Genomic DNA, 24,624 nt, shown 5'->3' with positions numbered 1-24,624 from the left:
ATAATGCAGATATGCCCTCCCCTTCCCCCACCTTAAGAGTGGGCTATACTTAGTGCCTCACTTCTAAAGAAAGAACAGAGTAGAAAAAGGAAAAAATATTAACTTTATAATGGAGAAATTCAGCAAACACTACCTTAACCACGGAATGAAGGTTAGCATCATCAGTGATGTTCTACAGATATCATATACCCCCAAATATGATGTGAGGAGAAGGGCACTTCACCTCGGTGATACTCTTTTGAAAAACCTGTAGCCTTGTCTAATCATGAGAAAAAAATCAGGCTGAGAGACATTCTACAGGATACCTGGCTAGCACTCCTCAAAACTATCAAGGCCATGAAAAACAAGAACAGCAAAATTGTCATAGACCAGAGGGAAGACAGGATAATGAAATACAATGTGGTATCCTAGATTTGATCCTGGAACAGAAAGAACACATTAATGAAAAACCTGGTAAAATCCAAAATGTAGAGTTTAGTTAATAGTAATGTACCAATGTCAGTTTCTTAGTTTTGACAAAAGTCTCCTGGCGATGTAAAATTTTAACAATGTGGGAAAGTAGATGAGGGATAAACAGGAATTCTCTTCTTTGCAAACTTTCTGTAAATCTTAACATTATTCCAAAATTAAACGTTCAATAAAAAGCAATGCTCTAATACTCAATTATGAGAATAACCAATTATAAAATATAATTTCAAAAATCCCTTTTATGGTAGCAAGAAAAACTGTATGTGTGATAAGTCTAAAAGACGACATGCAAAACATTTATAGAAAAATTATTATTCAACTGATGGAAAGACCTAAATAAGTAAATTTAAAAATACGATAGCATCATAGGAAGACTGAACATTTTAAAGATAGCATTTAATCTTTAAACTAATCTATGAATTCAATATAATAATAAATGTACTGAATATTAAAATACATATTCTTTATGACAAAGAAGTTGGCAAGAATAGTGGGACTGTTTTATATCTTTGCAAATCTATTTTAATATCTGTAAAAATAGAATACAGAGGGATTTTCAAACTGCTTCTGTTTTCAAATATTTTGATATTGCACATCACGTAGCCTCTAGAAACTTTTACTACACGCGTCTAAGAGAATGAGAGTGACAAAGGCAAATATTACCTTAATATTATTATGTAAATAATTTTGATTTTGCAGACCTACTAATAGTCCTGTGACCATACTTTGATAATCACCATTACGGAGAAATAATATGTCATTCCCCCTTAACCTTAAGCTCTCACATTATTTTTTTCATACTTTAATATAAAAATTTTCAAACATACAGAAGAGTTGAATTTTATAATAAATACCCATATATCCACCTGAATTCTATAATTAACATTTTACTATGCTTTTTGTCACATCTCTATTTACCCATCAATACATCTTACTTTTTCCTCTTATTTTTTTACAGTGTATTTTAAAGTAAGTTGCAGGTATCAGTGTACTTTCCCTAAAATACTTTGGCATGCAAATCATTACTCAGTTTAGTAAATTTTTTTTTACAGTTCGTTTTCTTTTGAGGTAAAATTTACATATAATGAAAAGTACAACACAATTGATTGTGTGAATCCAGACAAATGCCATGCATTTTTGCAACCCACATCTCTATCAAGATACAAAACATGACTGTCATCCCCCAAAAGTTCCCTCATACTCTTTTCAGTAAATTGATCACTTCTCTCTAACCCCCCACAGGAAATCACCATTCCTATTTTTTCCTACTCACATTATCTTTGTTTTGTCTAGAACTTCATATAAATGAATTTATACAATATGCACTCTTTTATGTACATATTGTTTAAATTCTCTCACTCAATACAATGTTTTTAGATTCATCCATACTATTTTTTAAAAATTATTAAAAGTTAATGTACCTACCATGAAAATGACTATTAAGATGAGACAGATGCCCACTATGATAAGGAAGGGAATTAGGTAGTATTCCAAAGGAAGACTAAATTCTGGAACTAAGATAAGGTGGCCCCTAGAAGAAAACAAAAATCAACAATTGAGAATTGAAGAATTGTTAAATTCTGATGTTAATTAAAAACAGGAAAAAATATTTTTAAAAACAGACATATAGACATTACAATTAAATCCACTACACACATTTCATTTTCTAAAATACGACTTCCAATAATTTAAGGAATGCTTTCTACATCTTTAAGTCTATTTTACATATTTTTCCTAATAGCATGCCTATATGATTAAACTGTGTGAAGAAAACTAGCCAATCAATACTTACTGTGTCTATCCTGGAGATACGTTATTTATTTATTTTATTTTACTTTATTTTTTTGAGATGGAGCCTTGTTCTGTTGCCCAGGCCGGAGTACAGTGGTGCAATCTCAGTTCACTGCAACCTCCACCACCGGGGTTCAAGTGAGGTAGCTGGGATTATAGGTGCCTGCCACCATACCCTGCTAATTTTTGTATTTTTAGTAGACAAGGTTTTGCCAAGGTGGTCTTGAACTCTTGACCTCAGGTGATCCACCCGCCTCGGCCTCCCAAAGTGCTGGGATTACAGGCGTGAGCCACCACGGCAGGTCTAGAGATGTTGTTTATTGAATTTACTAACTGGAGCAAAAGTGTATTTTATATGTAAAATCATGGTAGTACCTTGGGTACCAAAAAGAACCTCCACCTCAATCAAATTACTGTTCATAAGTTCTTCCTATGGAAAAACTCTAGAGTCAGTATTGATAATTATGCTGTTTCCTCCCTATCTGCTTTACATGTATCTGTTGTACCAGATACAATGGATACAGGTCCTATACTCTACAATTATCTATGAGATACGGAATGAAAAACTGGTCAAATAATTCATAAGAGTTACAGCTTCCCGTATATCCCCCACCTTCTCCACTGCTGGACTGAAAAAAACTACAGAAATGTGTATGTTGTAAGGTGGGGAATAGGAAATGCTACATGCCTTAATTCTCATTTGTCATTAACCATGTTATTACTGTGACATTATCATTACAAAAATTGACAGGGACCCATGAAATAAAACTGTAATCAAAATAAGCGCATCATGTTGCATGAGGAAATTTTACATGGCATCAAAGCTCTGCATTAAAAATTGACAGGGACCCATGAAATAAAACTGTAATCACAATATGCACATTGTGTTGCATGAGGAAATTTTACATGGCATCAAAGCTCTGCATTAAAAATATCCTTAGTTTAGGGAAGAGTCTGGATAATGTTCAGTAATATGACAGATATGACAGATCACTCCATTGGGTTCACTGTGCTACTAGACTAGAATGGTGCCAGCAAAGCTACTCTGTTATCCACTGCCAGTTAATTTTTTAGGTAGTGAAGTCAGGTATTTCATAACAGAAAGGTTCAATGCGAAACAATCGTTCTCAGTATAAAGGAAAATAAAAACAGATTTACTTCTTTCCTCATACAGAGGTGCTTAGGACACAACAGCACTTGAGACAAATAACATGAATGCAACTTATTACTTTCCGAGGCTATTTTTAAATCTTCACGCTATTATTTCTTATACACACACACAAGGGGCTCTATCAAGCTCCAACAAACAACAAAGATAATACCAGTAATTTCCCCCAATAATTTAAACTTTCCAAAAATTGCTACAATTGCTAGAATACAAGTAGCTTTTTACTTCAATCACTTTCCAGCAGAATGGGGGATGACAAAAGGATTCCACACACCTTTGTACAGCTTTGCACAAAATACTAAAGTAACTTACAGATCGTCAGTGTAAAAAAGAAAATCAGCAGCAGCAGGACCTAAGCTGCTCTATTTAATACCATCTCTTCCAGCACGAGGTCAGCCAGCTTTGCAAACAATATCCCTGTTCTCCGCACATACCCTCTGAAACTGCCCTGAGCCAATGGTACTGAGAGATGAAAACATGCTAGCAGTCCTCGCTCTCTGCGCCTCCTCAGGCTCAGCGTCCACTCTGGCGGCGCTTGAGGAGCCCTTCAGCCCGTCATGGCACTGTGGCAGCCCCTTTCTGGGCTAGCCGAGGCCGGAGCCGGCTCCCTCTGCTTGCCGGGAGGTGTGGAGGGAGAGGCGCGGGGGGAAATCCGGCCTGCGCTGCAGCGCTCGGGGGCCAGCGCAAGTTCCGGGTGGGCGTGGGCTCGGCATGCCCTGCACTCAGAGCAGTCAGCCAACGCCGCCAGGCCCGGGCAGTCAGGGGCTTAGCACCCGCGCCAGCAGCTGCAGAGGGTGCGCCGGGTACCCCAGCAGTGCCAGCCCACCAGCGCTGCTCTCCAATTCTCGCCTGGCCTCAGCTGCCTCTCAGTGGGGTAGGGCTCGGGACCTGCAGCCCGCCATGCCCCAGCCTCCCCACCACAGTCCTGCAGCCCCAGCCCTTGGACTAGCGCTGCCCCCTGCGCCGGGGCACCAGGTCCCATCCAACGCCCAAGGGCTGAGGGGTGCGGGCATGAGGCGCAGGACTGCCTGGCAGCTCCACCTGCAGCCCTGGTGCGGGATCTACTAGGTGAAGCCAGTGGGGCTCCATAGTGGGGACTTGGAGAACCTTTATGTCTAGCTAAAGGATTGCACATATGCCAATCAGCACTCTTTCAAAATGGACCAATCAGCTCTCTGTAAAACAGACCAATCAGTAGGATGTAGGTGGGGTCAGATAAGGGAATAAAAGCAGGCTGCTGGAGCCAGCCAGCGCCACCCATTGTGGTCCCCTTCCCCACTGGAAGCTTCCTTCTTTCGCTCTTTGCAATAAATCTTGCTGCTGCTCACTCTTTGGGTCCACACTGCCTTTATGAGCTATAACACCACAAAGGTCTGACGCTTCATTCCTGAGGCCAGCGAGACCAAGAACCCACCAGAAAGAATGAACAACTCTGGACGGGAGGAACAAACAACTCCAGATGCACCATCTTAAGAGCTGTAACACTCACCGTGAAGGTCTGCAGCTTCACTTCTGAGGCCAGCGAGACCACGAACCCATCAGAAGGAAGAAACTCCGAACATGTCCGAACGTCAGAAGGAAGAAACTCCAGACACACCATCTTTAAGAACTGTACCACGAAGGTCTGTGGCTTCATTCTTGAAGTCAGCGAAACCAAGAACCCACCAGTTCCGGACACAGTACCACTTTTAAGTATAAGAGCCTTTCCATGAGACCTCTACAACCTCCCTACCCCACAGCCACTAACCTGCTATAAATTAACACTGTTGGGGTTTAGAAGCCAGAGTATTGCATATCCTAAATTCAACCCATTGTAACTTAGTATCTCAGCAGTAGGAAGGCTTACAACTTTCATATTCTTTTTCTTCTCTTTTTATGTTTATGACTTCCTAAGGCACATTCAGCCTTGATGAGATAAATAAATCCTGTCCTATGAGACAAGCCCCAGGGTTGCTCAGAAATAAACAGAGCTTCTAGGTGAGAAGGAGCAAGCTAAAATAACAAATCAGGGCCAGGCGCGGTGACTCATGCCTATAATCCCAGCACTCTGGGAGGCCAAGACAGGCAGATCAGGAGGTCAGGAGATTGAGACAATCCTGGCTAGCACGGTGAAACCCTGTCTCTACTAAAAATACAAAAAATTAAGCCGGGTGTGGTGGTGGGCGCCTGTAATCCCAGCAACTTGGGAGGCTGAGGCAGGAGAATGGCGTGAACCCGGGAGGCAGAGCTTGCAGTGAGCCAAGATCACGCCACTGCGCTCCAGACTGGGCGACAGAGCGAGACTCCGTCTCAAAAAAACAAAACAAAAAACAGAACAAATCAGGAAGTCCCAGTGAACTAGGAACTTCCTGTGTGTTTGTAACTACAGAAATGGAATCAATTCCAGAATTTCCTAGTAAGCATTATGCTAAGATTCATATGCCCACGTTCTAAATCTAATATTCTACATATCCTGTTAATGCTCTCCATTAGAAACTAAATACATTTTAGTTTACTGTCAAGATATATTGTGAGGATTTTAAAGGGTCAACAATTGATTAAAAAAAAAAAAATTTGGGCATCTCGCCTGTAATCCCAGCACTTTGGGAGGCCAGGGTGGGTGGATCACTTGAGGCCACAGGAGTTCAAGACCAGCCTGGCCAACATGGCAGAACCCCAACTCTACTAAAAATACAAAAAAAAAAAAAAAAAAAAAGCATGGTGGCCAGCACCTGTAGTCCCAGCTACCCCAGGGGCTAAGGCTGGAACCTTAGCTTGAACCCAGGAGGCAGAGGTTGCAGTGAGCTGGGATCCCACCACTGCACTCCACCCTGGGTGACATAGTGAGGCTCTGTCTCAAAAAAAAAAAAAAAAAAAAAAAAAGGTTTTGAGCATCTTGAATCAAAAGCTCAATGTACATTCAAGATACTGTTTTTTTCTTAACCAAATCGCTAATGGTGGATGTGGTGTTAGTGATGATACAGGGAACTACAACAGAACTACAATGGAATTTGAGTCCTCTGGCTCCATTTCTATTCTGTCAGCCCAGGTCTCCCACAGCTGAACTTGCAGACTCATCCTTGCCCTAGTCCCAGATTAATCTGTATTTGAGGAAGAAGGCATTTAAACAGCTTTAGGAAGTATCCCACCACACTGTCTCCATGTCCATGCCTAAATACAGCACATCTTATGAGCTCTGCAGCTAAGATTTGATCACTGAAGATCATCTAAGCAACCCAGAAAATAGGGTCTTATTTTCCTTTGTGTGAGTTCCCAGGCTAATTTCAAACCAGCTGCCTAGACTTAAGCTTGATAATAATAACCTGTCTAATTTCCCCATCCTTCTGTTGACACATAAAAGTCTTGTCTGTTCTTTCCTGACATCCAGCCCCCACCAATCAAACTACTGTGCCTCAGTGGATTTACAGCCACACAGCAGAGCCTTCTGTCCTATAGATCAGCTTTCCAGGCAATATCCTGTATTCAGCCCAACTGCTGGATATTCCCACTATTTAATCTGACTACTTGCTTGAACTTGCTCCTTTCAGACAAAACTCACAGCTGCCTCATTAAACATCTTACATCCCTTAATAAACAGGCTCTGTGCTCAGTCCTGTGTCCCCATTTGCTGCCAGGGCACTGCTCTGTCTTCTTGAGGAATTCTGAGGTAGCATAAAAGCAGTTTAATTTCATTAGAATTTACTAAATATCTACTGTGATGTAGCCATTGGGCCCGGTGCTAGGGATTAAATGTGGAAAAAATAGAATCTCTAACCATCAGAGAGAATACAGAAATCTTAAAGGAACTTCAAGGTTCTTTGTTCTAACTCTTCATTTTCAAAAGAGAAAATATGTCCATGAAGATTAAATACCCTCCCAAAGGCCACAGCCCAGCAATCCCTCCAGTGAACCTCACTACTCACTCTGATCAAAAACAAGCCTTGTCTCTGCCTACAACTTGTAAAAGTTGTATGTTATCCAATAATTTGCCTTCCCTAATAAAAGTTACAAAATGCTCCTAGAATTTAAGTTTTTAAAAGACCAAAATTGACAAAGAACAGCAGTTTATAAAAATATTCCTTGTGAATAAAGAAATGCTAATCGGACCAACTCATTTTCTTCTTGTCAGATTGGGAGGTCATAAAAAGACTGATAATATGTATTTCTGGCAAGAGTAGGGGAAAACATTGGCTTTCCTAAAATGTTGGTGGAAACATAACTTGTTCCCCTTTTTAAAGGGCAATATGACAGTTGTTTACTGAAATTTAAAACTGTTTCTCCTTAATTAAAAAAATTCCACGTTTAGGTACTTTTGCTAAAGAAACATTTGCGCAACTGCACATAGTATATGGTCAAGGACATCACTGCAGCACTTTCTGTAATAGACAAAAACTGGAAGGTAAGCATTAACATTTATGAAGCATTTACTATGTCCCAGGTATTCTTCTAAGAATTTTATTAAAGTGTTTAATCCTTCCAGCAATGCTATATGCTGTAGGTTCTATTACTGTTCACATTTTAATGAGAATAGAGGCTACAGCCCAGAGATAATAAATTTTTTGTTGAAGGTCACACAGCTAAGAAGCGATCAAAGCCAGGATTTGAATCCATGCAGCTCTTACTCCAGAGGTCATGCTTACAGCCAGTGGCTTACTGGCTAAGTAAATTAGGATATGGCTAAACAATGGACTATTGTTAAATACAGAATACATCATCCTTTTTAAGTAGTTAGAAGAGTGGACAGTAGCTAAAAAGAATAAAGTACAATAAAACAGTAATTGATGAATACTTCATTAATATGATAAAAAAATTAGAATCTTACTTGAAGAGGAAAAGAGAAGCTTTCTCACTAAAGGGAGTAAAAAGGGAAAGATGCCTATCTCTACTACTATTTAACATGGTGTTAAAGTTATTACCAATGCAATTTGATAAGCAAAAGCAATTAGAAGCATAAGAATTGGAAAAGAAAAGATAAAACTATTCCTATTTATATGAAAAAACTGCCACCAACAGTAAGAGAATTTAGTCAAATTTCAGGTTATAATATCAACACTTAAAAATGAGCTTTCAGCTGTACAAATAAAAACCAGTTAGTAGAGGTAATGAAAGAGGAGAGTCCACTTATGATAGTAAACAATAAAATACCTTGGCATAAATTTAACAAGAAATGTTTATCTCACATAGATTTTGGACTAAAAAAACTAAACAAAACTGAATACATAAAAACAGAGTTGGCTAGGTGCAGTGGCTCACTCACGCCTGTAATCCCAGCACTTTGTGGGGCTGAGGTGGGCAGATTGCTTGAGTCCAGGAGTTCAAGACCAACCTGGGCAACACGGTGAAACCCCATCTCTACTAAAAATACAAAAAATTAGCTGGGCAAGGTGGTGCATGCCTGTAGTCCTAGCTACTCAGGAGGCTGCAGTGGGAAGATCACCTGAGCCTCGGAGATCAAGGCTGCAGTGAGCTGGAGCCACTGCACTCCAGCCTGCGCAACTGGAGTGAGATCCTTTCTTAAAAAAAAAAAAAAAAAAGCAGAATTGAACAAATGAAAGGACATACCACACTCTTGAATAAGGAGACTTACCCTAAAAATGTCAATCCTTCCTAAATTAATTTATGAATATAATGTAATCTCAATAAAAATCTCATCAGGTTTTTCTGAAGCTAGACCAGTTGATTATTAAATACCTTTGGAAGGAAAAACTAGAACTCTCATACATTGCTGGTGTGAATATAAATTGGTGAAGGCATTTTGGGAAAAAGTCTGGCAGTTCCTCAAAGTGTTAAACATAGAGTTACCACATAATGCAACAATTCCATTCTAGGTATATACCAAAGAGAAATAAAAACATACGCACATGTAAAAATTTGTACACAAATAGTGAAAAAAGCATTATCTGTAATAGCCAAGTTGTGGAAATAAGCTAAATGTCCATCAACTGATGAAAAGATAAACAAAACGTGGTATATCCATACAATGGAATACTATCCAGCAATAAAACGAATAAAGTACCAATACATGCTACAATATGATAAACCTTGAAAACATTACACTAAATGAAAAAAAAACCATAAAAGAATATTATGTGATTCCATTTGTGTGAAATAACCAGAATAGACAAATCCATAGAGAGAGAAAGTAGATTAGTGATTGCCTGGGGCTGGAGTGGACGGAGAAGGGACTGGGAAACAGGAAGTGACTGCAAATGTGTAAGGGGTTTCTACTTGGGATATTGAAAAAGTTCTAAAATTAGAATGTGATGATGGTTGCAGAATTCTATAAATATACTGAGATCACTGAATTTTACACTTTAAATGAGTAAACCTTATGGTATGTGAGATATATTTCAATAAAATTGTTTTTAAAATTTCACTAGGAAGGACCAAAAAAACCCATTGGAATAACTGATGGCTATTTGGAAAAAGATATGATTGGATACACTCTTCAAGCCATATATAGGATAAATTACAAATGAACCAGAGATTTAATGTTAAAAATGAAGCCGTACAAGTATAAATGTGGGTGAATTCCTCTATAACACAGGAGTAGGGAAAACTTTATTAAGACTCAAGACCAACAGCCCAAGGGAAAAGACATTTGATTTTTGGTTACATTTAAAAAAACCCAACACCATAGTGAAATAAAAATTTCAAAATACAAAAAATATTGTAATATTAAAAATTAAAGGACCAACATACCTAATAAAATAAAGAACTTATAAAAATAGGGAAGAAAATGACCAATAATCTAATATGAAAAACTGACCTAGAGATAAACAGCTCATAAAAAATAAAATACAAGTAGTGCGTAAGCATAAGAAGAAAATGCTCAAATGTGCTTGTAATAAGAGAAATACATATGAAAACGATAACAGAATACCATTTCTCACCTATTAGTAAAAATAAAAAAACCTGACAACAACTTTGTTGGTGAGGCTACAATAAAAGAGACACCCTCATAAACTGCTGGCATGACCCTTATGGATGGGAACTGACAATATCTAGCAAAAATACATATATATTTACCTCTGAACTAGCAATCCCACTTCTAGAAATCTATTCCAAAAGTATACTGGCAAAAACATGAAAACACTTAGGCATAAGGTTATGCATTACAGCAGTATTTCTAATTACAACATAACATAACCAATTCAAATGCTGATCAACAGGGGACTGGCTGATTAAACTAGAACATCCACAAAACAAGAGCTCTATGCAGCTGTACAAAAGAATGAAGAATATCTGCATCTACTCAAGGATAAACTATTAAGTCAAAAGCAGGAAGGGGAATACTGTTTATGCAGTAGGGTAGAAGACAGGGGAGAGGAGATTTATTTTCCTGTATATTTTTAAATTTAATGAACTAAAGAACAAATTAAATCTTTTTTAAATTGTTACTTATAAGGTAAGGAGAGGAACAAGATGGACAAGAAGGATGATACTTAGAATCTGAACTTCTTTGAATATACATTGTTTCACTGATTTTGACTTAAAGTTTATATATAATTTTTAAAATCACACTTGGGGGTAGGGAGAGCAATCTCTAAACTCTGAAAGCAAATGAATCAAATAAACCTGTGTTTTCAATTTATAACATCTGCACACAGACTATTTCACTTATCTTTTAAAAAAATAATTTGCCTTTAGCCCCCAGTTGCTGGGGAGGCTGAGGTAGGAGGATCGCTTGAGATCAGGAGGCAGAGGTTGCAGTGAGTTGAGATCATGCCACTGCACTCCAGCCTGGGCCACAGAGTAACAGCCTGTCTCAAAAATAATAATAATAATAATAAATTTGAACTTATCTATTATGATATACTCTAAGCAGAGAAAGAACTGTTTTTAAAAAAACGTTGGTACTAGCATTGATATTCTTCTTCCGAGTCTGTTGTGTATATACTCTACAATTAGAAAAGACAATATATTATTATGTTGGTGTCTTTCAGCATAGAAAAATAAAATACCCATTTAAGATCAATAAAGTAAAAATTCTAGGCTCTTGAATTTAAATTGAAAGCAACAGTATACACTCATGATTTACTGTATCTTTAAAAGCCATATATATTTCCTAGTTCTGCCCACTGAAAGAAAGAGAGGGGGCTTGAGGGTAAAGTAGGTAGTAGATAATAAATAGACAGATAAATAGGTAGGTAGGTAGGTAGGTAGGTAGGTAGGTAGGTAGATAGATAGATAGATAGATAGATAGAATAGATCTTTATGTACAACTCTACAATTCCTTATGAACAATTCTAAAACCTAAAAAGCTTTAAAAAATAATGTTTGCAATTCATTTCACAGTCAACTTAAAGTGAACTGACAGGAAAAAATAGCCATATATTCATTGCAGATACATTAATTTGCTTGATTATGGGGTGTTGCCTCAAATTCTATTTGGAATATTATTTAACTTTTTAAAATTTAAACATTTTTCAGTGCCACAATATATCTGTAGCCAAGAGGTGGGATAAGAGAGTTTGTAAACTTGTATTCGCCTGGAAAGGGTCAAAACATTAAGGAAATAAAGCAAGTTACAAATTATGGCCGGGCGCAGTGGCTCAAGCCTGTAATCCCAGCACTTTGGGAGGCCGAGACGGGCGGATCACGAGGTCAGGAGATCCAGACCATCCTGGCTAACACAGTGAAACCCCGTCTCTACTAAAAATACAAAAAATTAGCCGGGCGTGGTGGCGGCGCCTGTAGTCCCAGCTACACGGGAGGCTGAGGCAGGAGAATGGCGGGAACCCGGGAGGCGGAGCTTGCAGTGAGCTGAGATCCGGCCACTGCACTCCAGCCTGGGCGACAGAGCGAGACTCCGCCTCAAAAAAAAAAAAAAAAACCAAAAAAAAACAAATTATTATGTACTGTATGGTTCCATTTTATGAACATGTGATCACTAATTAATGTGAATAATCAAATACGGGGAAAAACAAAGGTTTTTTAAAAAACAGTAGTTGTTAGACAATAGTGTCATATAGAGACTTGCACTTTAAATGTTTTATATTTCAATTTTTCCATATTTTGCTAGCATCTATATATTACTTTTTAATTTTAAAAAGTATGGTTTTATAATTAAAAACAAAGAATACTCTTTAAAATACATATTAAAATATATAGAAGTATTCTAAATGGGGGAGCAATATTGAGGTAAAAGCAAGTACTAATTCTCCTCTCTTTTAACCAAGCAAACATGGCTGACAAAACACAACTTTGCGCAATTGTTTGTTGAGACAACTTCCAAAATTACATTCCTTAATGTACTGTTCTGAGCATATAATATGTGAACAGCACTTTAAATATCAACACTGTAGTGGGGAACTAACAATAACAGTAAACAGAAAACCCTGCCCTATTCTTTTTTATGCATTTTCAAACACAAATGTTCCTGGATTTCTTTTCCCCCTAAATAATTAGAATTGGATTTCATTGTGCCAGTTTCCTCTTTTGGCAAATGTAGATAATAAGTGATAATAATAACAACCACTAGAGGGTTGTTGTGAGGATGAAATGGATAACAAATATAGAAGTCTTACTTTATGAGTCCCCAGCTTTGCTAAATGCTGAATAAATATTAGCTGCTTTTATTATTATTATTATTATTATTGGTGCTCCTCTTAGACAAAAGTCTGTTCTGGTCCACTACGTTTTGGGGATCTGTGTCATGGAAGAAGTTCTGAAGTGTTCATTGTACCATTTTCTCTATGTTTTCTATATTAGCTGAGACAGCTGTGCCTCAAGTTAATTTCAGTCCGCATGTTATCTTTGTAATGAGATTATTTTGTGGGGGTGGGGGAGAAGAGTTTCATATAAAAGTTTTCATTCAAATCAAACTTCTAAAACTTGAAAATTGACTTTTTGTCTTTGTAAATGTTAGTCACTTAACACAATGTTTTGGATTCTGTGTTTATAATATATAAAATACCTTTTAGTAATATACAAACATTTCTTAATAGAAAATGTCATATAAACATAAATTGCATTGTTTTAAAATACTAGTAGTTTGATTAAACTGTAAAATGAAAAGTTATTTTATCATTTTAGCAAGAAGGGTGACTTACTCTCACTAGCATGAATACATTTTCAACATAATCATACAAAGAAAAAGTAGTAAAATACTTTAAAATACTACATCTTAAAAGCATAATGATTTGAAAAGGGATAATTTGGCACTACAGAGTTCATTCTGAAACATAATTTTGATTACAATATTATATAATTCTACCTTAATATAAAGAAGAATTTTAAGCAACATGATTTTTTATATCCATTACTTACCCTTTTTCATATGTGAATTCATCTTTCAGAGAATTAGCTGATGATTCACCAATAAAGACAGATGGAATGTCAATTTTCTTTAGTACCTCAACTGTATAAAAGAATAATAAAATTATTCTTAAAAGCCCATACTTAGTGTACAATCAACTTAACTTTCTTCATAATAGCAGCAAATGCAACTGGAAACAATTATAATCAACTTTAATTGTCTATTGCTTGATTTTCCAGATTGCAGATTTTATTCATCATCAAAATGGTTGAGAAACATAACATTTACAGTAACAAAGCTAACATTTTGCATATATACATTACCTGAATTCTCTCAATAGTCTATGAGATGCAGATATAATTTTTATTGTTAATATTTCCATTTGATTCTTCCTCTCTAGACATAATTTGTTAGAGAAGAAAGATGAGGAAGAAATTTTAGGTTTTCTTCCCACACATAACTTAATTCCTAAATAAAAAAGAGAAAAAGCTTCTTTTACATACCCATTTCCACGAGAGGTATAAGCCAGAGAATATAAGAAAAGACAACTTCACAACAATCTAAAAAGTAATGCCACACATCTCTGGCTTTACAGACTGAAAGGCTGACAGGTGTTGAGAAAGGGAATAGAGTAGGAAAGCTGGGTAAATTTCTACTTCCTCATAAGCCTGGCGCTCATGGCAAAGCTTTGTGTTTGATTGGTATCTTAAGATATTTGACTCTTCTACCCATATTCAAAACCAAAATCAAATGCCACCCAAAAAGAATTTTGTAAAAATTACCCATTACTCAGGAATAGAAATAAAAACAATCCTCTTAATGTTGCTAATAGAAAAAGCAGCCTCATTATTAGCTGTGAGTTAGTTTAACACATTTGGCTTTAGGGAAGGCCCATTTGTTTCCTTTTTATAGTTTTCAAAATAACTTTGTTCTGCATTTTAAAAACAATGCATATTCATTTGCATTTAAAAGAGGGGGAGGCAAGTAAAGCAAAAGAAAACAAAACAAAACCATAATCCTTCCCATCCAAGGACAAATGTTTTATTTGAAGTAATAGGCAGTTCTGTAAGTTGTGACAAATACGTACAATTATAACCACAATCACAGTTAGGATACAGAATGTTCCATCACCCACCAAAATTCCCTCATACAGTCAACCCCTCCCCCTAAACTTATAAATCACTGATCTATTTTGCTGTTATTGTTTCATCCTTATAAAGACAAGGTTTAAAATCTTGATATCCTTGGTAGAGTAAGTTTTTTTTCACTTCTAGATTGTTTTATGCAAATATAAACATTCAACTCTCACACATTCTCTCTTTCACACACACACACCCCTCCACACACACACACACATACACACACACACACACACACACATACACACCAGAAAAAAACAAAAACATGTAAGCCCCAAAGCCCAAAGAGGGCAGAAACAAAAAATATTAGTCAAGAAATATTTAATCACTACTTTTATATCAATGTGATCAATACAATTTTATTTTTTAACATCAATGTGATCATATAATTTTTAAAATGTAAGCTTTTTTCTACACAATGATACAGATCAGACATCCTGTTATGTCAATAAATACAGATCTACCTCATCATTTATTTTTATTTTTATTTTTTTTAGAGACAGGGTCTCACTAGGTTGCTCAGGCTGCAGTGCAGTGGCTATTCACAGATGCCACCATTGCATACTACAGCCTGTAACTCCTGGGCTCAAGTGCCCCTCCTGTCTCAGCTTCCCAAGTAGCTGGAGCTATAAGCATTATTTCATTTTTTTAATAGATGCAGAGGTATTGTTATACGACTATACATATTTTTCATATTTGGGAGATATTTTCTATCTTGCTAAGATATTTTCTCTACCACATATGAGTTTAAAGCTTATTTTGATACTTAAAACTTGCAATTATATACCCTGTGTATGATGTTTTATTCTTTCATGAAGATACTATGACAAACTCAAGGAAGAACTTTTGGCTTGTGACTACTGGCTAATAATATTGGAAGTAACCTAGCTTCTTGGAATTATGATATCTAAAGAGATGTATGTAGAAAGCTCCTTACTTTAATAAAACGATTAAGAAAAAGGGAGAAAATATTGTAAGCAAATATGAGGAACCATTTTGAAAATGGCAACATTATCTACTGAAAACAAAACTAAATATGTTTTAATTCACAAAATACTTTTAAAACACTCTACTTTATTTTGATCTGTAAAACAACTCTGTGAGGTATATACTGCCAAACAAAGATAAATTACAATTTGAATGACCCAGTCCCAACGTCTCCAGATTCGTATACCCAATTGCTCATTCAATATCTCCATTTGATTTCCTAATAGATGTTTCAAACAAAGTTTCTCAGTTGAACTCTGAATGTCTCTTTTCCCTCAATTGATCAACTCTATTTCTCACCTCTGTAAGCAGCATAGACATTCATTTAGTTTCTCAGGCTAAACATCTTGGAGTCATCCTTGACTCCTCCCTTTCCCTTACTCCCTATACCAAATCCTGTCAGCTTCAAAATATAGCCATATTCCTACCACTTCTAATTACTTTAACTACTAATACTCCAAACCACCATCACTCTTGCCTGGCTGCTGCAGCAACTTTATAAATCTTCTCTGTTGGCACTTTTGCTCATCTTTCACCTTCAGTGTTCTCTCCAAAGAACAGCCAAAGTGCTCCTTTTATAAAATATGTCATATTACACAGCTGTTTGAAACCTATTCATTCATTCATTCGTTCATTCATTTGGAGATGGAGTCTCGCTCTGTTGCCCAGGCTGGAGTACAATGGCACAATCTCAGCTCACTGCACCCTCCGCCTCCCAGGTTCAAGTGATTCTTGTGGTTCAGCCTCTCAAGTAGCTGGGACTACAGGCATGCACGCCACCACGCCTGGCTAATTTTTTATATATTTAGTAGAGACGGCATTTCACCATGTTGCCCAGGTTGGTCTCGAACTCCGAAGATCAGGCAATCCTCCCACCTTGGCCTCCCAAAGTGCTAGGATTACGGGCCTGAGCCACTGCACCCAGCCTAAAACTTACTTAGAATAAATTCCAAAGTCCTTATCATGGCTGATAAGGCCCATCTTATTTGACCCCTGGCTCCTTCTCTAACTTTATCCCCTGCCACTCCCTCCCTTGTTCACTAATCCAGCCATTGTGGCTTTATGCCACACCTTGGAAACACCAAGCATGCTTTATCTTCGAGTTATTGTACTTGTTGTTCCCTCTCCTTGGAATACCCTCCTTCAGAAATCTGCATGACTCAGCCACTAACTTTAGATCTGTGCTCAAATTGCAATGCCTCACAGAAGCTTTCTCTGACCACCCTATATAAAATAGCTGCCTTCCTTTCATCTCTGTCATTCTATATCCCCTTACACTGATATTTTTCTTCATAGCATTTATCACTACTTGACATTATAGCACATCTATTTGATTACGTGTTCATTTCTTCTCTCCCACTCTAGAATGCAATAAAATGATAATAATCACAATAATAATAGCTGAACAACCATTAAATTATTGCTATGAATGAGGAAGTCTTCTAGATGCTTAACAGGCCTTAATTCATTCAATCCTTATAGCAACTGAATGACTTAGGTACTATCATTATCCCAATTTCACAGATCAGAAAAACTGAAGCATATAGATATTAGGTAACGTATCCAAGGTCATACAGCTACTAGGTGGTAGAGCTGGGATTCAAACCCTGACAGGCAGTACCCAGAAAGTACTCTCTTAACTACTGCACTCTACTCCCTCAATGATACGAAGGCAGAGCCTCTGACTGCATCATTACTTGCTATAGTCTCAATGCCTAAAACAGTGCACATTAGGCTGTCAAAAAGCATTTGCTGAAGGAAGAAATCAAAGAAAAAAAAAGAGAAAAAAATGACCCAGAGATATACAGTTAGATATTTGCACAGTTTGGACTCAAACCTGAGGCTTCTTATTCCTTATCTAGGTTCCTCTCACTCTGCCATTGCATGGGTTTTCTCATATACCTTCTCTCATAAGATTTTCACAAACTCGTCAGGCCAAATAATTATTAAAATTATCCACACTATTATAGATGAAAATAATGGGCTTATAAAGATTAAGTAACTTTCCTGAGGGTGCAGGTACCTGGCTCATATATCAACTAGTCTGTCTTAGAAAAAAACACGTATTTCCCGTTTCTGAAGTTGGTGTCCTTCCTACCACTTTCTGCTGTCTCCTAAAGATAAAGAATGTTATTGGCCCACTGAATTAATCCATTATTTCTGACTGAAATAAAAATTGGTATATTCCTCATGTGAAGTGTCAACAGGAAGGGGCTTTTAAAACTTCCTTTTGTTTCCAGGCATTAGTATCTCTACTTAGTATACGACACCAGTATTCCTAGGGAAGGCCTTGAAAAGAGGGACAGATACAAGCCTCTTCTGATAAATCCATGCTTTTCTTACCTCTACGAAGTAACAGTAAAGATGAAAATGGTAAACATCTTTACAACATTTGTCTCCGTACATATAAAATGTTTAAACATACGGGCAAAGATGGAGCAAAATATCATAGAAAATAATCTAAGCAACAAAGTCAAGAACCAAAATTCTGAGCAGTCTTTGAATAACAACTCAGTTGAAACATTTCCATGGAAACAGCAGGCTTATATGGTTATGTGCTACTTTTAATATTGAACATATTTCTTTAGGAGCTGACATGATTATCACAAAAAGGTTTTACGGTATTATAAAGAAAAAATAAGTGATAAACGGAACTGACAATTTCAGCCTGAAAAATTTTTACTGAAAACATGTCAAAAGAGTAAATAGTTTACAAATAATAATCAATTTGTTCAATCCAAAACATATTCAGCCCTTGAGAAGGTCTTGAAGATTTGCTAAATCCCGGGCTTGGAACTTTGGCAAAACATACAAAGAGTAAGTAACTTGCTCAAAGTTATACAACTGATACAAGTAGGATTTGATTTCAAATTCAGGCCTATCTATTTTCAGACTATGCATGCTTTCTATTTTGCCAATAAATGTATACAGATCACAAAAGTTACTGACCCTGGGATGTATCAACTGGGATAATTTTTTTAAAGAGGGTAATAGTTAAAGGAGGAGAAGTAAAATGTGTCAAATTGGCAGTACTAACATTACCAGTTTATTTGATAAATAAACTCACTTAAGTAAGTCCTATAATTCCCATGTAGTAGCTGTCAAACTATTCTTGAAATGCTAAAACTTCTCATGGGTACTTAATGGACTCTACAGTCATAAAGATTTAATCAGCTAGGAGGTTAAAATAATAATTTAAAATATAAATAAATTACCTAAGAAATGCATTAATAAATTTTACCTTTTATATATTATAATTTTGCCTCACTCTATTAGGGTTAAGGACAAAAATGCCCAGGCGCGGTGGCTCACGAATGTAATCCCAGCACTTTGGGAGGCTGAGGCAGGCAGATCACCTGAGGTCACGAGATCAAGACCAGCCTGACCAACATGGAGAAACCCTGTCTCTACTGAAAATACAAAATTTGCCAGGCATGGTGGCAGGTGCCTGTAATCCCACCTACTCAGGAGGCTGAGGCAGAAGAATCACTAGAACCAGGAAGGCGGAGGTTGCAGTGAGCCGAGATCGCACCACTGCTCTCCAGCCTGGGCGACAAGAGTGAAACTCCATCTTAAAAAAAAAAGAAAAAGAAAAAAGAAGGGCAAAAACAAAAACAACAGAAAACACTGTCATAGGCTAAAATAAGGCTTTTTGGTTAAGGAATATAAAATATTTCCTTTTCAGGATGTAGTTATTTAAACTCCTAAATATATTCCAGTGTTTTCTATCAGTCTATAGCTTTATGTCTATACTTCGCTTTACCTTGAAAATATGAATCAATAGGACTTAATAGCAAAATATACTGTGGTTATGCACTCAAAACAAAATAAAATAAATTCTAATCCTAAGTGTTGACAGTAAATAATCTTAGTATCAATTAGAAATGTTTTGATAAAACCCCATAGTGCCCTGAGTGATAGAAACTACATTAAGTGAGGCATACAGCTTAAAAGTCAGTGTCTTATTATAGCCAGTTATGTCACTAAAATTGGCTCGTTGTTCCCTACAAGCCAATAATTAGTAGAGAGTAAGGAAAAACATTCCCATCTGAAATGAAAAACTACGAACATGCCAGTGTATGACAAAGGGATACTAACCAACTGGTATAAGGAAGCACAAGTATGTGGCTTTGGAATTTCAGCAGATTATAGCAGCTACTTAGTGTATGTGCGGACCCTAAAATAATGCTGTGAATCTCTAAATAAATTACAAAACGCCCTCTATGGCATTCTTAACTCAGCATGTTTATCCCTATTAAAGCTGTTTCTCCCAGTTTTTGTTAAAATTTTGGCTTTTAACAAAACATCAATAAACAAAACACTTATGTTTTAAAAAAACTGTTCAGAAAAGAAAGTCATTTTCATCTCTACTATGAATAAAATCATCCAAAGAGAGTTAAGAATGGGGGATTATCTGATAGAGAAGAAATTCTGCTTTTTAAAAAGAAAATGAGAGAAGGAAAATCCTGTTAATTTTTAGTTACAAATGATCTGTCAAACAGGAGAGAAGAAAAGTGATACCTGTACTTACTGTCGTTGGATCCCATGCTAATGAGGTCATCAGAATCAACATTGTGAACTATGGCTGCCTTGTATCCTGCTCTCTGTGCATTTAAAACCTGCAAATCAAAAAATAAAAAATCATGTTATAAGGAAGACAGTGGTTTGTCACAGTGTCCCTCAACTCTATAAATCAACAAAGTCTATACTATATACCTAGGACTAGATTATGAACATATGTAGAAATAAATCTCAGGTATGCTCTTGAAACATAGATGTTTTACAATTGATTATAAAAACCTACTGAAGTAAATAAAGGATGGGGATACAAGCTAAAACACTAAAAGGACCCAAAGTAATATATCTGTTTTGCTCTAAAGAGGTAGAAACTTGCTATAATCAGGCTTAGGAGTCACCAGACCTTGAGCATTCAATTCCCACCTCTGCCATGAATTAGTGGGATGAACTTGAGCAAATTACTTCTTTTGTAACCCTCAGTTTCCTAACCTTTTAAATGAGAATGACAATATTCTTCTCATATGTAAAATAATATTTTTAAAATGCTTAATACCATGTCTAACACATAGAAATGAGTCAGATAGAACCAATTCATATCACTAGCTTGATCATCCAAAATATTCTGTAAAATTCCTTTAGAAAGCTTTTTTAAAAATTAAAAATACCTGCAGGCTGAAGCTGCTTACTCTGATTCTATCTAGCTATTTGATCTTTCCTAAAGCTAGCCTCCAAAATAGTAACCTTTGCACCATAAGAATATAGTCGGATGTGTGGCAGAATTTTCTTACATGAAAGATCTGAAAAGTGTCAAAACATGTTATTACAGCTCACTTTAAAAATAATTTTTCTGTTATAAGTAAAAATAAACCCAGACCTAAACTACTTATTGCATGACCTTTAGACTACCAGCAAAAATGAAGGATCAGATAGACCATTATTTGCATATTGGTTGAACAAAATAAAAATTGGGAGGGCAAACATATATATACGTAGTTTTGAATACATGAAATACTTTTGAACATATGTAGTTCTGGATACTAATTTCAGTAAGAAACTCTTGAAATACATTACCTTATGAGCATTCCATAATGGTATGTCTCAGAGTGTTTGAGTGTTAAGTGTTTTTAAGAAACAGGCATATTAATTTTTTAGAAGAATTTCCAAGTCTAATATTAGTTCCGTTTTAGTTATCAGCATTATAATGATTCAACACTCTGCAATAATTGCATAAAAATAAAACCTGAGTCATGTTCCAAAGGGTCAGGGAAAGCCCCGAGTCAAGTTCCCAAATGTAAAAAGGATATGCAATTATTCAGACTCTGGATCTGAAAGCTAGGTAAGAGAAATGAGTTCTACATATTCAACCCCAGTCAGGTCAGTTGACTTGGCACAGCGAAAAATTCTCTTCTACATTATTCCTGACTTCTCTAAAACTATCCCACCAATTCAAGTTAGATTTCTGAAAGAGACAACAGTGTGGATAAATCAGAATAATATTATCCTATTACTGAAAAAAACTAAATCTGTAGGAGATATGACTGCCCCAAGAAATTAATACTTTGTTCATCTCACAGCCTCCATAGCACCTATGAAATAGCCTGACACAGGGTAGGCACTTATAAAATATTACTTGAATCAATTAAATGTATTTTTAAAATGTGCTTAAATTAATAGCTCATATTATAACATTATAAACACAGGAGATAAAATCATGCAGAGAGTGATTTTTTTAAAAACTAATTAATATAAATTGTTTGCTGGCACAGGACTCACTACTCTAATGTAGGAATAATGACAAGAAATCAACCAGTCAACAAAACTGTGACAAGTATGTTTTAGTTGTGCAAAGAAAGGTCAATAATCAAAAAAGTAAGTTCAGCATTTTTGCATATGAGTACGTATTTTATTTTTAGGTGGATTTTGTTATCCAACTATGAATGCTGAGAAAATGCCAGTCCCCCACACCCTCTTCCCCTTAGATATCACTACTTTCCAAAGGGAGGAAAAAAATAATCTCTTAAGAATGTAGTCTGTAAACCTTGATTATTTGTTACATATATTAACTTATTATTTCTGCATGATATTACCATGGCAGTACAGACTTCACTTGGCTTTTATTTAAACAAAAGTATACTCCATTGGGGTTACTATTAGTTTATCTGATGCTTTCGTGACCATTTTAACTTTTCCCAAAAAGCTAACCAAGGAACTGAGGAGAAATGTTTCTTTCCACACCCAAAAAGTAACTGTTGCCAAAGACACAATTTAAGAAATAAAAAATTAGACCAATATCAAAAGCTGTTTCCTGCTAATACCAAACTTGTTTTAAATTTCTTTTTAAAGCCAACCAATGCACATAGTCATTGAAATTACATCATTTAACTTTTTTCCCTGAATAAAAATATGTATGAAGGCAAACATGTAACATGTTAGAACACAGAGAAAAGTGGTCTCAGAAACCACAACAATGAGTAAAAACTGTGGCTGAATTCAGCAAGTAGTTGCTGAGCTTAAAGATAACTGTATCCACACTAGACACAATGTGGAACTTGAGGGTCAATCAGAAAGTCATTATCCTTAAGGAAATTTCAATACTCATGGATAGCTAAACAGGTCGGTTGCTTTCTTGACCCTGTGTAGAAATGGCTTTGTCTTCTGAATGCCTATCAGTACTTCCAATTCCATCATCTCCATGAAGCTTGCCCTGTCCTGTACCCCTGTGCCCCATGTACCTATATTAATTGCTCCCTGCTTACAGTATTTATATTAATCTATTTATATTTTTCTTCAAGATCTTATACAGTGTCTTATACTTACACATATACATGTCATATCCCAGGGGTCCCCAACCTTTTTGGCACCAGGCACTGCTTTTGTGGAAGACAACTTTTCCACCGAGGGAATGGTTTCAGAATGAAATTGTTCCACCTCAGATCATCAGGCATTAGTTAGATTCTCGTAAGAAGCGTGCAGCCTAGATCTCTTGCTTGCACAGTTCACGAGAGGGCTCATGCTCCTATGAGAATCTAATGCACCACTGATTTGACAGAAGGCAGAGCTCAGGCAGTAATGTTTGCTAGCCCACCACTCAACTCCTGCCGTGCGGCCTGGTTCCTAACAGGCACGGGACCACGGCTGGGGGCTTGGGGACCCCTGTATACTATCCCAATTCCCAAACCGGTCTTTGGGGGTCCTTAAATCTGCGGTTGTCTACATATAAACTTTTCTGGAGAGAAGAGATAAAGTAATAATCTTGCAAGAGGCTTTCTCACTCTCAAATTATTAAGAATCATCAATATACATGAATGGATTTATAACAGTCTACCATGTTTAACTAAATCTAGCCATTAGGCTTTTAAAACTGTACCAAACAACTTAGGAGAAATATGTCTTTCACACATCCAAAATGCACTTAGTTCTATAAATACAGTACAGAATTATATAATATCAAAAGCTGTTCTCTGTTAATACGATGATACAACTCCTAAAATAGAAACCTTAGGAAACCACTAAAATGGGAAGAAATTCTGTAGGCCTAAGTGTGATCTCCAAAAAACAGAAGCATGTTTCAAAAATATAGCAAGTATGAAGGCTTTCCCAAGGTTTCTGTTGTTTTTATTGATTTTTAAAATAAATAAATGAAATTAAATCAAAGAACACATTAACATATGGACTAACAGGCTTATGAATACAAACAAGGAAAATACATCCATGTTTATGAACTATAAAACTCATGTGTCAGTCAAATTAAATTACATTTTCAACTAAGCAGCAGCTGGTATTTTTAAGAACACATGAGGCAGAAATAAATTTTAAATCATTTAGTAAGCATTTGCAAAGTTTCCCATTCATAAAATGCAACCTCAAACACATGGTGTCAGATGGAAGCAAAGAACTTAAAGATTCATGAAACAAAGCATGCACAGAGAACAAATGCAAATCTAAAACAGCCATCAAAACTGAAAACTACATCATAAAGCCTTCTAAATTGTATTGGCAATCTGCCTTTTTAAGGAGACTGATCAGAGCTATTAGCTCAAATTATGGTAAATGCACTAAGTATTTTACATCCAATAAACAAATTACATGCAACTAAATTATATAGACCAGGTGGCACCGAACCAAGAGGTTTAAAGAAATAATGGAACTGCTGGCTTGTTATTATAAATAGCCAGTCTGTCAGAAGATAGCGGATTGCTAATAGAAGAGTCTTCAACAAGACAGGTTCTAAAAGGAAACCTGGGAACAACACAATAATCCATCTTATTTCTAGCCTGAACAAATTTGTAATATTGACACTAATAAAACATGCC

General features: G+C 36.3%; 1 protein-coding gene across 3 annotated transcripts in view; it reads right to left on the bottom strand.

Moving 5' to 3' along the window:
• Nucleotides 1–24,624, bottom strand: part of RNF13 (ring finger protein 13) — a 159,609-nt gene that overhangs the window by 46,367 nt on the left and 88,618 nt on the right. For 2 of the 3 annotated variants that reach the window (XM_050779780.1, XM_050779781.1), the window contains exons 5-7: nucleotides 20,325–20,412; nucleotides 13,679–13,769; nucleotides 1,894–1,999 (exon numbers count right to left, since the gene is read on the bottom strand). In XM_050779780.1, coding sequence (XP_050635737.1) covers nucleotides 1,894–1,999; nucleotides 13,679–13,769; nucleotides 20,325–20,412 — 285 coding nt within the window. Of the gene's footprint in view, nucleotides 1–1,893; nucleotides 2,000–13,678; nucleotides 13,770–20,314; nucleotides 20,413–24,624 lie in introns of all 3 variants that reach the window. The other variant, XM_050779782.1, reaches the window with a different exon arrangement.

Source organism: Macaca thibetana, chromosome 2, assembly GCF_024542745.1.
Source record: "Macaca thibetana thibetana isolate TM-01 chromosome 2, ASM2454274v1, whole genome shotgun sequence".
NCBI classification, from domain to species: domain Eukaryota; kingdom Metazoa; phylum Chordata; class Mammalia; order Primates; family Cercopithecidae; genus Macaca; species Macaca thibetana.
This window is presented reverse-complemented; position numbering and strand designations above follow the sequence as displayed.